This window comes from Euleptes europaea, chromosome 4, assembly GCF_029931775.1.
Source record: "Euleptes europaea isolate rEulEur1 chromosome 4, rEulEur1.hap1, whole genome shotgun sequence".
Lineage (NCBI taxonomy): Eukaryota > Metazoa > Chordata > Lepidosauria > Squamata > Sphaerodactylidae > Euleptes > Euleptes europaea.
Genome location: NC_079315.1, coordinates 48,212,575 through 48,227,529, shown reverse-complemented (window position 1 = coordinate 48,227,529; position 14,955 = coordinate 48,212,575). Strand labels below are relative to the sequence as shown.

Below are 14,955 nucleotides of genomic sequence, written 5' to 3'. Positions count from 1 at the left end.
ATAGATGGTTCGTTATATTTTCCATATATCCCGCTTTGGAAAATGACTTAGAGGTTTTGGACCATAACCAATAATGAAAACCTTGGCCCAGTCCTGCTTTTTCTAATCTAACTTTCCGGTCTTCTGGGTGCAAAATCCACTCTGTTAGAGCCACCAAAGTTGCTGCTTGATGATTTAATTTCAAATTTGGTAATGCCAAGCCACTTCTGTTTTTCTCATCCTGTAGCACAGTAAATCTAATTCTTGGTTTCTTTGCTTTCCATACAAATCTGTTAATAAGTTGTTGCCATTTACTCATTGTGATTGCGTTGATGTGAACTGGTAGTGTCTGAAATAGGAAGTTTAGTCTTGGCAAGATATTAATCTTAATGGTTGCAATTCAACCCAGCCATGAAATTTGAAGTCTGTTCCACCTTTCAATATCTTCTTCAGTCTTAACCCATAGAGCTTTATAATTCAGGGCGAACAGTGTCTCAGTTCCAACAGGAATTTTGATTCCTAAATATTTAATGCTCTCTTTTTGGCAGAGTACATTGTAAGATATCTTGAATTTCCAGGCTTTCTTCTTTGGTTACATTGTATAGGATCAAGTTGGTTTTTTGCTTGTTGAGCTTATATCCCGAATAATAATTGAAGAGCTCAATCTGTTGCTTTATCTCTGGTATAGATGTCTTTGGTTTCTGACAAATTAGCACCACATCGTCTGCATAGCTCCGTATTTTGTACTCTTGATCTTCAAATTTTAATCCTTCAATATTAGGGTTTGACCTTATCTTGTTGGCAAGTACTTCCATGGCTAGATTAAACAACAAAGGCGATAAGGGGAACTTTTGCCTCGTACCTTTTTCAATCTTCAATCGGTCAGTCAGCATCCCGTTGATCAACAGCCTCGCACTCTGGGATGAATATATCACCTTGACACTGTTAGAAACTGGTTACCACAGTTTATCTGTTGCAGGATCTTTAAAAGAAAATTCCAGGAAACATTGTCGAAAGCTTTCTCTGCATCCAAAAACAGCATGGCTGCTCCCTCCCCCATTGTCTTAATTCAGTTAATTGCTGCCAGTACCACTCTGACATTGTCTTTCAGTTGTCGTTTTGGAATAAATCCTGTTCATCTGGATGAATGATTGTCAAGATGCATTTTTTTAAGTCTTTCAGTCAAAATAGTCACTAAAATTTTATAGTTCACATTCAATAGCAAAATTGGTCTGTATGCTCAGGGAGAGCATCTATCTAGCTCTTCTTTAGGTATTAGTGTTATATGAGCTTCTTCCCACAAATCCAGGATTTTCCTTTCATGTAATAAGTCATTGAAAACTTTTTGTAACTGTGGGGTCAAGATGTGTTTCAACGCTTTATAATAGCTAGCTGTTAAGCCATCTGGACCTGGTGCTTTATCTAGCTTTAGTTTCCTGAAAGCATCTGTTATTTCTTGAATTGTGACTTTTTGGTTCAGTAGTTGTCGATCGTCTTCAGAAAGCCCCTTTAAACTGGCCGATTGTATGTATGAGTCCAAATTCTGCTGTGCAGTATCATTATTTTGGTAAAGTTTTTGATAATAATAATTTTGAAAATCTCTTGAATGTCTTCCTCTCTGCTCGATATTTGATTATTTTTAATGACCTCCAGTATCCTTTTTCTCTCTGATTCCTTCTTTAATAAATTTGCTAACATCTTGCCTGGTTTATTAGCTTGTTCAAAATACTTGTGTCTTTCAAATCTCAGGGTTTTTTGCATCCCTTCTATTTCTATTCCCTCTACCTGGTGTTTCAAGTTCCGAATTTTGAACAGATCTTCCTTGCCTCCCCTTGTTTTATGGGCCTCTTCTAATTGACGCAGTTGTTGATACAAATTTTCCAATGTTGTTTCTTTATGCTTCTTTATTTTTGATGCCAAAGCAATTAGTCTACCTCTCATGTATGCCTTGCTAGCATCCCAAACTGTTCTTGCCGCCATTCCAGGAGTAGTATTGAGCTCAAAAAAACAAAAACAAAAAACATTTGGCTTCTTCTTGACATTGTTTAGTATGTCTTGCCGAAGAAGTAAGCTGTCATTCATCCGCCATCTTCTTAATCCTATTCTGTGTCCTTGCAGCTTTATTTGGAGTGGGTTATGATCAGCATATGTTGCAGGTAACATAGTAGCATCCTCCAATTTATTGAGTAGGGTATTTGGAACCCATCCTAAATCGATCCTGGAATAGGATTTGTTCTGTTTGAATAAAATGTATAGTATCTATAAGAATCCAATCTTGTAAAAATTGGAAAACAATGTTTGGTAATTTGTCCCCTTTATATTTATTCGATTTTTCTTGTTTTGCGTCCATGACATTCATATCACCAACAATCAGTATTTCTCCTTGATGAAAATTAGAAAGATCTTCGAAAAATTCTTTATTTTTTCCCCTTTTGCTTGGTTTGGTACATAAACATTTGCAATCATTAATTTATTCCCATTGGCCCCTTGAGTTAATAACATCAAGTATCTACCTTTCGTATTCTTCAGTGAGTCTAAAACAGTAAGTTTATTACCCTTGATATAAATTGCTACACCTTTTTTCTTAGATGATAGGGATGTATATAAAGTACCTAATTTGTTGCATTGTAGAAATTTCTCATGGATATCCTTAATATGTATTTCTTGAAGACAAACCATGTTGAAACTGATTTTATCAATTTGTGAAATACCTTCTTTCTTTTGGCTGGGAAGTTTAAACCATTAATATTGATCAAAGTAATTTTTAGATTTTCCATTTTACTCTAATGCAGTTGCTTCATCTGCTTGGAATTCCTCCTCCTCTTCAAATGGTAGTCCCTCTAATGCTAATATCTCAGCTTGTCTCTTTTCCTCCTGATTTATGGCTAGCAAAGTCTCAGGGGAAACCACTGTTTTAACTGCACCCACTAGTTCTTTAACTTGTACTCGTTCGTGAGTTGGTGCAGCACTGTTTTTCTTGACATCAGTTTATTCTCCATTTTGTATGCTTAAAGTATGCTTTGTAGTTTCAGAGGCCTAGCAGAGTTTGTAGCTAACGAGCAACACCTGCAGCTTGTTACCCCAGCAGATAGCGTGTTCAAGGACAGTATTGCATACCAGCCTAATTGGATTATTCTACTCATCTGTGGGAAGATGGAAGGGGGGGATGATATCACTCTTTTCTCCTGAGAACCTTATTCTGGCCTAAACCAGTTTGAACCATCCAGAGACTTCTGACTGGTAACTACTTTGATTGGAAGTCATGGGTCATCTGACCTGGGTTCACTTTCTGATAACTTAAGCTGGGCCTCATGGTGGATATCTCTTCTTCCTATTATTCTACTCTATACCTTACCTGCAACATCTATGTCACATTCTTCGCGATGCCTCAATGCAAGCAAGTCTTAGAGCGGCCTGAACCAGCATATGTATCTATAGCAATATCAGCAGCTATGTAACAGCGTAGTCAGTAGATTTAGTCAGCAATTACTTTTGTTATTTTCTATGCCAGTGTGCCTTAAGATTCTGTAACCTGTATTCTTAATCATTTTGAACCTTTAAATTTTCAATAAAGCCTTTAGCTTTTTAAAGGTGGCTTGAGTTTATTGACCTGGCTCAGTTTCTTTACAAACAAGGTGGTTGCTTGGCATGGGCTCAGTTTTGACAATATTCTATATCAGTTTTGATCTCTCCATCATTGTAGAGCTGTAGAGATAAAATGAGCTAAACAGAAATTCTATTACATCTTTTGGAATAAAAATAGAATGATGTCTTCTTGACGTTACAGTGAATGAGAGACCCTGTAGAATAGCTGCCAATGCTGAATTTGGCATACTATGTGACCTAATATGTAGTGTGTTGGACAGAGGCCAGTCTATATGTTACATTTACTATGGTGTATTCTACCCTATCCAGCCCGTCCACTTACTGAAGTTTATTCATTCCATTTATTTATTAAAATCTTTATAGCCCACCTTTGGGGCTCCAGTTTGAAGTCTTCCTCCAGTCTAAGCAGCCTTCCTCAACTTTAAGTGGTTCTTCCAATGGAGTAATGGATCCTACTTTGAGGATGGTTGGATCCACCCCATTACCTGCAAATACCGTCATGTGGTGACATCACTCCATCACAATTGCAATGTGCAGTACAAATGGAAATAATAAATAAATATTCTTCTTATTGATCTCATGGGGTGTCTTCATGACAGCACCAGCCCCCTTAAAGAACACGTCGCAGTTGTATTTACCAGCCCTCTATTTTTCAGTGGCAGTAGGGACAAGTCATCCCAGGGGGGCATTTCTCTGCTATAATGAGAGGTGACTCCTTTGTTTACTTCTTGTTGCCAGAAAGCAAGTGCTGGAATCTAACACCTACAGCAATTGAACTAATCTGTAAGCCTGTCAGCATCTAACATCATCAGAGCTGGCATAAAAGCCTGTCTTTTTTCTCCTCCTTATTGTTGCAACATCTGCCTCATGAAGGGTTCTGATGACCTCAAAAGCTTGCACTTTACATTTGTGTCAGATAAGTCTTCATCTCACAGCCTGCCCCAGATTGCCTTCTGTGAAATACTTCCGTATCTTGCAGTTTTGTTATGAGAGTGAATGAGACATGGAGGGCTTGGCACTTGTCCTGATGTGGACTGTTAATCCAGTAAAAAACATTTGCAATCTTACATCAAGTTAAAACAAGGGATGTAGAATTCAGTTCCAGTTCAGAATTCAGTATCTTGGTTTCAAGTCAAGATGATGGACCATGTAAACAAAACAACAGTAATTCATTTCCTGAAAGTGTGCAATATAGCAGTCATGTGTGTCATGCCTCCTGACAAGACTTCGTTTAAATACAAAAGTAAGATGCATTTGCAATTTTCACTCCTGAAGGCAGAAGTTCTGCTGGTGACCGAAGAACAATGACAACGCAAGCAAGGAGACTTTCTGAAAGAAGCTTTGTCTTAGAAGATGCTCCTACCACACCCACCTTCAAAACTACCACTATGACAATCAACACGTTTTTTAAACAGGTACAGTAAAGTACAATGACACCCAGAGGATTCTTAGGTTTTGCCAATATTTTTTACTTCACTGTCTCTAACAAGCCATCTCTACAGAATGCAAAATAGCACTAAGATATCAATAGAAGTGCTTTAACTGAAACTTGAAGTATATGATAGGGAATATCCTCGGAAGATAAAGATGAACCTTTTGCCTAATAATATATGAAATAAAAACATAGCCAGCCACATGAATACAGGTGTAGCATTCTCATTTTTATTCCTTAATTTGTATCCTGACTTTTATTCCATCACAAAACCTATCTCAGCATTTACAGGGGTCCCATGAGTACTCTTAGGCAGGCATGGATCAGACCCATAGAACTTCAGCAAGTGTCCTTTCCTCTGTGTGCCTTCCAACCATTCCCTGTTCAGATCTGAGGATAGAGTTAAAATTATGCAGTGTACAATCCTATACATGTTTACTCAGAAGTAAGTCCCACTGTGTTCAATGGTACTTTCTCCTAAGTAAGTGTGTTTAGGATTGCAGCTTTAGTTGATAATGTTAGAAATAGTTTTCAAATCCTATAGCTTTATAAGTGAATTATAATTTATCTTACTTGTGTACTGCTGACATTTTGTCCATTCCTATTTGTGGAATATTGCCTTTGTTAGTGAACCGAAGACATAAATTGGGTTCATTTTAGAATGTTGCATACAACAAAAGCATGATCATGGAATCTTCATGCCTACCAAACAGAAGCCACCAGAATGACCATGGCAGATTACTTCAATAGTCTTTAACATACAGTTAATTGGGAGAGGGAGAAGGTAACAGATATTCTTTATCAAATTTCTTCCTTTCACAGGAAGGAGATAGACTTAGTGATGAAGACTTACTAAAGTTTCTAGCTGACTACAAAAGATCTTCCTCCTTGCAGAGACGAGTGAAGTCTATACCAGGTATGGCCTATAGACCCAGCTTTCTGGGGACTAATGAGATGTTGCAGAAGGCAAAACCTTCCCTGGTCATCAGAGTCATGCTGGAACATTTACTTGGGAAGCTTTTTCAGGGACTTCTTTCTCCTGCTCTTGGGCTAAAGATGCAGCTTTAGCCCTTTTTTCTGAAGCCCGTGTAATCCCACTTCAATCTGGTTGTCATTTTCCCTTGCCAACATTTTACCGGTTTGCTTTCTCCTCATCTCTCTTCCCCTGATTTAGGCGGGAAGGGCCCATTTGCAAACTGTAGCAAGGATCATTCTTGTATCTTCTGCAGCGTGTGTATTCTAGAGCCTCTTCTGCCTCTGCTTGGATTTGGGATTTTTCCAACTTGCTTCTTTTTGATGTGATATTCAGTTTTCATTGTATTTTGTATTAAAGGATTGCTTAAACTGGAGATCTCACCTGCTTTGGAAGTTCTCCCCTGTTGCCTGAGCCCGGAATTATTACAGGTGAAGCCTTTCCCTGAAAACCGCAGCCGTCCTCATAAAGAGATTCTGGAATTTCCAGTTAGAGAAGTCTACGTCCCCTATACTGTATATAGGTATGTAAAACATTTTCACCACTATATCTCTTTCTGGATTAGGAAGTATGGGCAAAAATCCAATGTGCACCTCACTGGGTATCCTTTATATTTACAGCACATTGCTGTTGGTGGGATGCCCATCTTTGTCCCCATTCAGAATGAATGCAAATGAATTCCACAGTCTGCTTATGCATCATATGAAGAAGTATCACCTCTTTTTACCGATCCTGAGTTTTCTACTTTATCATTTCCAGTACAGTGAATATAAGAAATATATTAAATATCTTGCCACTCAGAATGGAATTCTGGGTATGCTGCCAGGGTCTTCGTTGACTCTTACATTTGTGTATGCATTTCCAGAGAAAAGCAGACCTGTTACTATTTTTTGTTTTAATTAAAAAGAAACTCAACACATTCTATCAAACCCTGCTTAGCATACTGAAAACCATATGAAATAAAACTCCCACCTCTAAACTGCTTGTTATTACAGCATTTTCAGCTGATTCACCATATCTGACATGCCATAATGATATAATAAAGAAGTGGAGAGAATTATGGTGGGATGGCAATAGCTGCAGAAGCAATCAGCTCGGAAACTGACTATGTTATGAGCTGTTTCCCATTATCAAAAGAAATGTTAACATATACTCAGCATTTGGGCTGTCATCCATTTGAAGAAATCTTAGTTTAGAATGGTTGTACTGGATGGATTTAATTTGCTTAAGCTTACCCATGAATAAGACAATAAACTGAAGCTTAATTGTGAAGACAGAAGAACCATTTTGTTCTCGACATCAGTATTGTTCTCCATTTTGTGTGACTAAGTTTTAGCTTTATTAGTTTCCCAGAGGCCTAACACTCTGTTCTAACAAACAACACCTGCAGCTTGTTACACTAACAGATAGAACCATCAAGGACGCTAGCTCATACCAACTTAATTGGTTGCATCAGCATATCTATGGGAAGATGGGAGGGGGATGAGATCACTCTTTTCTCCTGAGAACGCTATTCCAGCTCAAACCAGCTTGAACCATCTAGAGACTTCTCCCTGGAGACTATTTTGATTGGGAGTTGTGGGTCATCTGACTTGAGTTCACTTTACAGTAAGTTAGGCTATGCCTTATGGTGGTCACTTAACTTAGCCTTTTACTTTTCTGTTCTACTTTCCTTCGCCATGCTTCAACTCCAGCAAGTTATTTTGTAGTCTGAAACTACGTCTTTATAGCATTAAGATTAGCAGCTATGTAACAGCTCAGTAAGTATATTTAGCCAGCTAAGACTTCATTATTTTCCTTGCCAGTGTGCCTTATTGACTATGTAAACTGTGTTTTAATCTACTTTTGAACTTTTTACTATTAATAAAGCTTTTTTCAGCTTTTTAAGGTTGTTGAGTTTACTGACCTGACCCAGGTACTCTACTACCATGGCTGAGGCTCAGTCGTGACATTAGTGCATAGATTTTATTTTTTGATGATGACTGTGACAGACTAAGGGTTAATGTCTGTCAGTGACTGTACGCGAGAGGGACAAATAGGGAGTGGGTGAAGCTTAAGAAAAAAGCCTCTGAGCTGCTGGAAAAAAGGGTGGGTTTTTTTACTCTGGGTTCCAATGTGATGGGTTGTGCCTAGTGTGACTGGAGAAAAAATCAGAAGGGTGACGAAAGAGAGTGTGGGAGGAAATAAGGTACCTCCTCTAGTCACGGGGTGGGGGAGGAATTATCTCTGGTATTCCTGGCCCAAGAATTGTGAGAGAATTGCCTTAAGCGCTGTAAAGTAATTCCATGGTGAGAAAAAAGGAAGGAAGAAGGGAGAGTCTCCACACTTCCTAGTTTTAGGCACCAGCGTATACACGTGAACCTCTGAGTGCTGGTTCTGGGACTAAGCTACCTTAAAGAGTTGGAAATCTGGATTAAGTAACATCTGGGCTGTACTTGTTGAGCAACTCATTATTTATATAGAAAATTTGTACCTTTCCTTAATACTAGTCTCCCTTCCAATACCTTTCTCTGTGAAGTATAATAAAATTCTGTTATTCAATTGTTGAACTGAATAAAGCTTCTTGCATCTCAATTATCTGAAGTAAAATGAAGTAGGAGACGAGGGAGAGATGGCTCTTGTCACATATAGGGTTGTGCATGCCAATATAACTGAACCAAAAATAAACTAGAAATTAGCCGTTTTAAAAATACCAAAACCTGGGAATCTTCCCAAAGCCGAATAGGCGATTCCCGATTTCTGGTTCGGCTATTCACCTTTACTCAGATACATGGATCTGTTTTTTCTCCCATTTTTCTATCATTTTTTGACTGGTTTTATTAGGGCCCCATAGATGGGGCCCTTTTGAGGTAGGGGTCGTGTAATTGGAGGCAAGTTGGTCTGACCAACTGACAGTGAGCTGGTCCGCACATTAAAAAATGGGACTCACCCAGTCCCATCCAGAGGGATATACCCTCCAACTAAAAAACAACTGCTTCTACAGCTACTTATTGGGCTTTTGACGAAGACTCATCACCCATGTTGAGGAGCAATCTCCTTCACAAGATCTGTCTTGGTCATGACTTTGGCTGGCTCCAATATTACCCCCTGAAAAACCTGGTGTCAAACTAAAGGTCGCCCCGAGCAGAGGTTTTGATTTCCCCACACCGTGACCATCTCTTGAAATCAGATTTTTAATTACTATAATAAAGGACTGTTCACAGGATGTCATTTACCACCAAAAGAAATGTTTTCTGTGCCTTATTTTTTTTTTTTTTTTTGCATTTAAGCTTTTCCCCACAGTTTGGAAGCTAATTTGCATGGACATCATGCTATGCACTCCAGATACGAACGGAACCCCCAGACTTTAAGGCATTGGCCTGTCAGCTCTTTCTGCCAGTCCTCAGCAATGCTGAACTTCTGAACCTGAAAACCAATGGACAGCTCAGCTCGCAAATGTCTGGAGGATGGGGGCAACCCCTTTGCGGGCCCATAAAATTGGACCCCCTGTCCCAAAGTTCACCAAACTTTGATGACCATCTAAGGAGAGTCCGTTGCAGCCTTGCTGCAAATTTGGTGACCCTACCTCCAAAAATGCCCCCACAGGAGCTTCAAAAAAATCCCCATAGACTACAATGGACCCGGATTTTTCGGTAAACCCGGAAATAAAGCCAAAATACCCCTTTACTGGTATGGGTATTCAGCTTATTCCGGGTTTACTGAAAAAATCAGGCTCAATAAACCTGAACCTGAAATTTACCCCCCCAAAAAAAATTTTTTGCACAACCCTAGTCACATGTATTGGTGGCAGTACTGTGATCCGAAATAAACCCACAACTAGTCGTCCTGCCAAAGATACTAAATAAGAAAAGAAAAATATTTCAAAAATCTGAGTAATTTTACCTTAGACATCTCTGTCAGAAATGGCACCCCCACTCAAAACAAAAGAGGCACAGGGAAATACTCAGAGGAAGCCTCCTGTGAGGAAAATCCTAGTCAGGAGTTAGAACTTATGATTTGGTCTCACTGCAGAACAAAGCAGAAAGGCGTTCCGCGAAATAACAAGGAAGCCTGGAGAAACTCTCAACTTGGATGTAGATTGGACAGAACCCTGGCCAGATGGGCGGGAGTAAAGTCAAAACCTTTGAGAAATTAAAAATCTACTGGATTGGAACAATTTTACAGGCAGGTTCCCTCACAATTAAGATGGTACCTCAGAGACAAAAGGCTCAAGACAGTGGAGGGAGCAGCTACACTGTTAGATGAAATAGAGGGGTACTTGAGAGGATCTCTGCCCAAAATTACAAAAGCCAAACCACACACACCAGCTAAAACAGTCCATCTCATTAAAAAGACTGAAGCAGATCCAAACCTTCCACAGAAACCTGTATCTGGTGAAGTGCTACCAGCACACCCAGATAGGCTATTACAAGTTTGGAAAGTGCAAGAAGATCTGAACAGGGACTATATGGAAACTGTAGAGGTTAATGATGAAGAGGTGGTGGGCTAGAGAGACACAGAGTCAGAGATTATCCTCATAAAGCCACAATTAGTACATAAGAAGCAGTACCTACCAGGAAAGACATATACAATTAAGGGGATCAGTGGCCCAGCATTTGAAGTACAGCTAGCTGAAATCCCAATAAAATATAAGGAATATTAAGGGAAATGGTTGGTTGATGTTTGGGACAGTTTAGGCATTCCCATGATCTTAGGGGAAGATTTAGCCTCTCAAGTAAAAGCTGTAAATGTGATCACTGGAAGTATGACACAAAATCAAGCTTCAGAACAGCAAACTAGTCCTGAAGCTCCAGAGCTTGCTATGGATACCAGTTGTAGCCACCTAGCGGAGCTAGTATGATTGACACAGGCAGCTTGTTCCAAGGAACCTGTGCTACAGAATTACTGAATGAGCAGAGGGGATGTGAAACTTTGCGAGAATTATGGCAAAGGGCTGAAACTTCTCAGGAGGTGACAGCTGAACAACTCTGTTTGATACAGAGGATTCTAAACCAATAGCACTTCCTCCTTACCGTGTCACTGGCCCAAACACCACTATCATAGAGAAGGAGGTTAAAGAAATGTTAAGCCTTGGGCTGGTTGTACCTTCCTGAAAGCCCTTCGGCCTCCCCTGTGATTTTGGTGCCTAAGCCAGACAAAACAGTCTGATTTTATGTAGATTACAGGAGATTGAAACCTTCCCTGTGGAGGAGGAAATGTACCTTGTGTACAGATCATTTGCCCTTGAGATGGTTGAACCAGGTGAAGAGCTCCAATTGTAAGTTAATCAGGTGCAGTCTTCAGGTGCAAAAATTACAACTTTGATATTTTGCACATTAGAAGAAAGGATGGATGTGGTGGCTGACGCACTTTCCTGAAGGTTCATGTAAGGTGCAGATATTTAAAATATTATACAAGAAATTGTTATATTGTATTTATGAATTGTTTTTGGTCAATGATATATAGAAGGTAACTTGTTAAGGTTAATACCAGTTAAAGGTGTATGTTTTAACCACTTTTTTCACCCATTGCCTAGGAGACGTTTGGAAACCTCACCAAAAGTGATGGGACATGTGATGGACTAAGGGTTAATGTCTGTCAGTGACTGTATATGAAAGGGTCATACAGGGAGTGGGTGGAGCTTAAGAGGGTACACTCTGAGCTGCTGGAAAAAGGGCTTTTTTTTTACTCAGGGTTCTGGTGTGATGGGTTGTGCCTAATGTGTCTGGGGAAAAACCAGAAGGGTGACGAAAAAGAGAGACTGGAAGGAAAAAAAGGTCTCTAGTCATGGGGGAGGAATAGTCTCTGAGGAAAGAGGTATTCCTGGCCCAAGTATTGTGAGAGAATTGCTTTAAGTGCATGGTGAGAAGAAGGAAGAAATTCTGTTATTTTATTGTTCAACTGAATAAAGCCTCTGGTGTCTCAATTATCTAAGATAAAACAAAGTAGGAGACGAGGGAGAAATTTCCCCTCTCATCACAATGACTATTCTCAAGAAGATATGAAGGATACTTTTTGGTTTTAATTTGTTTATCCTAACTTATCTTTCCAAACCAGGGTGTCTTGTGACAATACTACGACATACATAGTAAACAGATCAAGCTATTAATTTGCAGAGCTCCTGGGCAGAAAAACATTCATGCTTAATTCTACCATTGAAATTCATGAGATTTCAATTGTACAATTGTTTGCTCTGGCTGGTTTGCACCCATTGATTTCAGCTAGGCCATTTTCTTGATGATAGGTATGTGGCTCTGACAGCATCACTGTAAACATTCTGTGTGTATGTTTTTTGATTAATACACTTTTCTCAATAATAAATGATTTTATTAAGTATAACAATTACCTATGCTGAATATCTTAAAATGGTAACATAAGTTACATAACTAAATCAGATGTTTGCTCCTTCTCTGTTCCCACCCAGAGCACAATAGGGAGGGAGGTAGCAGGGAGCTGGATTTACTTGAACAGTAGATTCAGAGTAGATAATAGTTGTGCCAGGGAAGTGCTGTTTTATTGGACGAAGAAGAAATGAAATAAATCATTGTGCCTGGTATTCAAATGGTCTTTTGACAAGACGGTTCTGTGTAAATAGAAACAAATGTCTGGTGTAACCCACACCTACTAATAGTAAATACATAATTCAAGTGACGTTTTAGTTCCTTCCTTATTAGAAATAGTTTCAGAGGGTAGCCCAATTGGTATGCAGTAGAACTGTAGATTCTGGTGCAGTAGCACCTTGGAGACCAACAAGATTTTCAGGGGATACGTTTTCAAGAGTCAAAGCTTCCTTCATCCTACTTGTGTCTGACAAAGGGAGCTTTGACTCTTGAAAGCTTATGCCACGAAAATCTTATTGGTCTCTAAGATGCTACTGAACTCAAATCTACTTATCAGAAATACTTGAAACATCTAAAGTGGACAAATCTATGCTTGACAATCTGTACTTGACAAGTTTCATAAGGACCTCTGGCTGCACTCCTTTTCCAGCTATCTGCCATTTCTGTTTCTGTTTCAGTAGATATTCTTTCCCATAATAAACACAGAGAAATGGAAGGCTGCCTTCTGAGTGCCAACTCAGAACTGCATGCTTGGATGCCATGACTGGATGGTTGAATGGTTAAATCCAGTGAAGACGGTAGTCCTGTGGCTTGGTTGGGGTGGCTCAGGGACAGGGTGCCGGCTTCCGGCTCTTAATGGCGTGCAGTTAACACCTGTGCCCACTGTCAAGAGTCTGGGTGTGATCCTTGATGCCTCCTTAACAATGGAAGCTCAGGTCACAGCCATGGTCAAGGTGGCCTTTTTCCATCTCTGCCGGGCCTGGCAGCTGGTGCCTTATCTCTCCTGCCCTGACCTAGCCACGGTGATCTATGTGATGGTCACCTCTAAAATGGATTACTGTAACTTGTTCTATGTAGGGCTGCCATCGAGACTGATCTAGAAACTCCAGCTGGTGCAGAATGCTGCACCAAGACTCCTTACGGGGACCCCGCTGCGAGAGCACACTCAACCAGTGCTTCACCAGCTGCATGATTGCAGCTGGAGTACCAGATCAGGTTCAAGGTGCTGGTTTTGACCTTTAAAGCCTTACACGGTCTGGGACCTTCATACCTTCGGGATGCCTCTCCTTATATACCCACCAAAGAACATAGCGTTCTACTAATACCAACTTGTTGGTGGTTCCCAGCCCAAAGAGTGTCTGGCTGTCCTTGACAAGGGCTAGGGTTTTTTCAGCCCTGGCATTGGCCTGGTGGAATTCACTTCCTAATGACATCAGGTCCCTGTGGGACCTTAAAGAGCTCAGCAGGGCCTGTAAAACGAAGTTATTCCACTAGGCCTATGACTGAGGGCAGCTGCGGGTTGTCATCAGTGTTGGCCTCCCTACCTTCCCTTGTCTCCCCCACACCATTGGTCTGATGGTGTGGGGTCTTAAATTGTTGCATTCTCCATCAACTACTCTGTGGATTGAGTGCCATCTTTGCATTTTGTACTTAGATTAGATTAAATTATTTTTGTTGTTTTAATAATTTGATAGGAGATGTAAGATTTTAATTGTTTTATTATAACGAACTGTTGTAGTCCAGCCTTGGCTGGGGATTGAGGGAGGGCTAGAAATCAAATAAATAAATAAATTCTTTTTATGCAGCTGGAAAACCTTATTCCATAGTGGGAGTTCCTACACATATAAACTTCACCCAGTTTGCTTGTTAGAAACAAACTTACACCTGAAAGATTCCTCTCATGCAGGACTTCTGTGGAGAAGGTGTTCAATTAGAACAAATTTGATTATTTGTCTTTCATTTCATTTTCTTTCAGAAATCTTCTCTATGTGTACCCCCAACGGCTGAATTTTGCAAACCGTCTTGCCTCGGCACGAAACATTACCATTAAAATACAGTTTATGCGTGGAGAAGACCCTACCAGTGCAATGCCCGTAAGACTGCTTGCGTATATTAATTCATGTAAAAGTATGCAGATCTTGAAGGTATTTCCAGAGTGGAACTGGGACTGGCATTTATATATTTAGAAAATTTGTGTGCTGTCTTTCAAGGAAACCTGCTGTAAGTGGCTTACAAAATATAATATAATAAAAACATAAGTACTATAGACGTTGGTCTGCAGTAGAAGAGCTAGATTTGAGTCTAGTAGCACCTTAAAGACCAACAAGCACCTTAAAGACCAACACAATTTCCAGGGTATAAGCTTTCAAGAGCCAAAGTTCTCTTTGTCAAATGGAGCTTTTATTCCTGAGACCTTATACTCTGGAAAGCTTGTTGGTCTTTAAGGTGCAACTGGACTCAAATCTTGCTCAGAAATTAAATATGACTTCTAATTTCACTCACCTAAGAGATCATAATTTTATTATTAGAAAACATTCCCATCTTGCTTTTCTTTTTTCCTTGTCTGTCTGTCTGTCTGTCTGTCTGTCTGTCTCTGTCTCTCTCTCTCTGTCTCTCTCTCTCTGTCTCTCTATCTATCTATCTAT

The 14,955-nt window shown here is 39.8% G+C and overlaps 1 protein-coding gene across 2 annotated transcripts in view; it reads left to right on the top strand.

The window, feature by feature from the left end:
- Window positions 1-14,955, top strand: part of DOCK8 (dedicator of cytokinesis 8) — a 154,827-nt gene that overhangs the window by 35,440 nt on the left and 104,432 nt on the right. For both annotated transcript variants that reach the window (XM_056847983.1, XM_056847982.1), the window contains exons 11-14: window positions 4,861-5,000; window positions 5,840-5,933; window positions 6,351-6,513; window positions 14,286-14,403. In XM_056847983.1, the coding sequence (XP_056703961.1) occupies window positions 4,861-5,000; window positions 5,840-5,933; window positions 6,351-6,513; window positions 14,286-14,403 (515 nt within the window). The remainder of the gene's footprint in view (window positions 1-4,860; window positions 5,001-5,839; window positions 5,934-6,350; window positions 6,514-14,285; window positions 14,404-14,955) is intronic.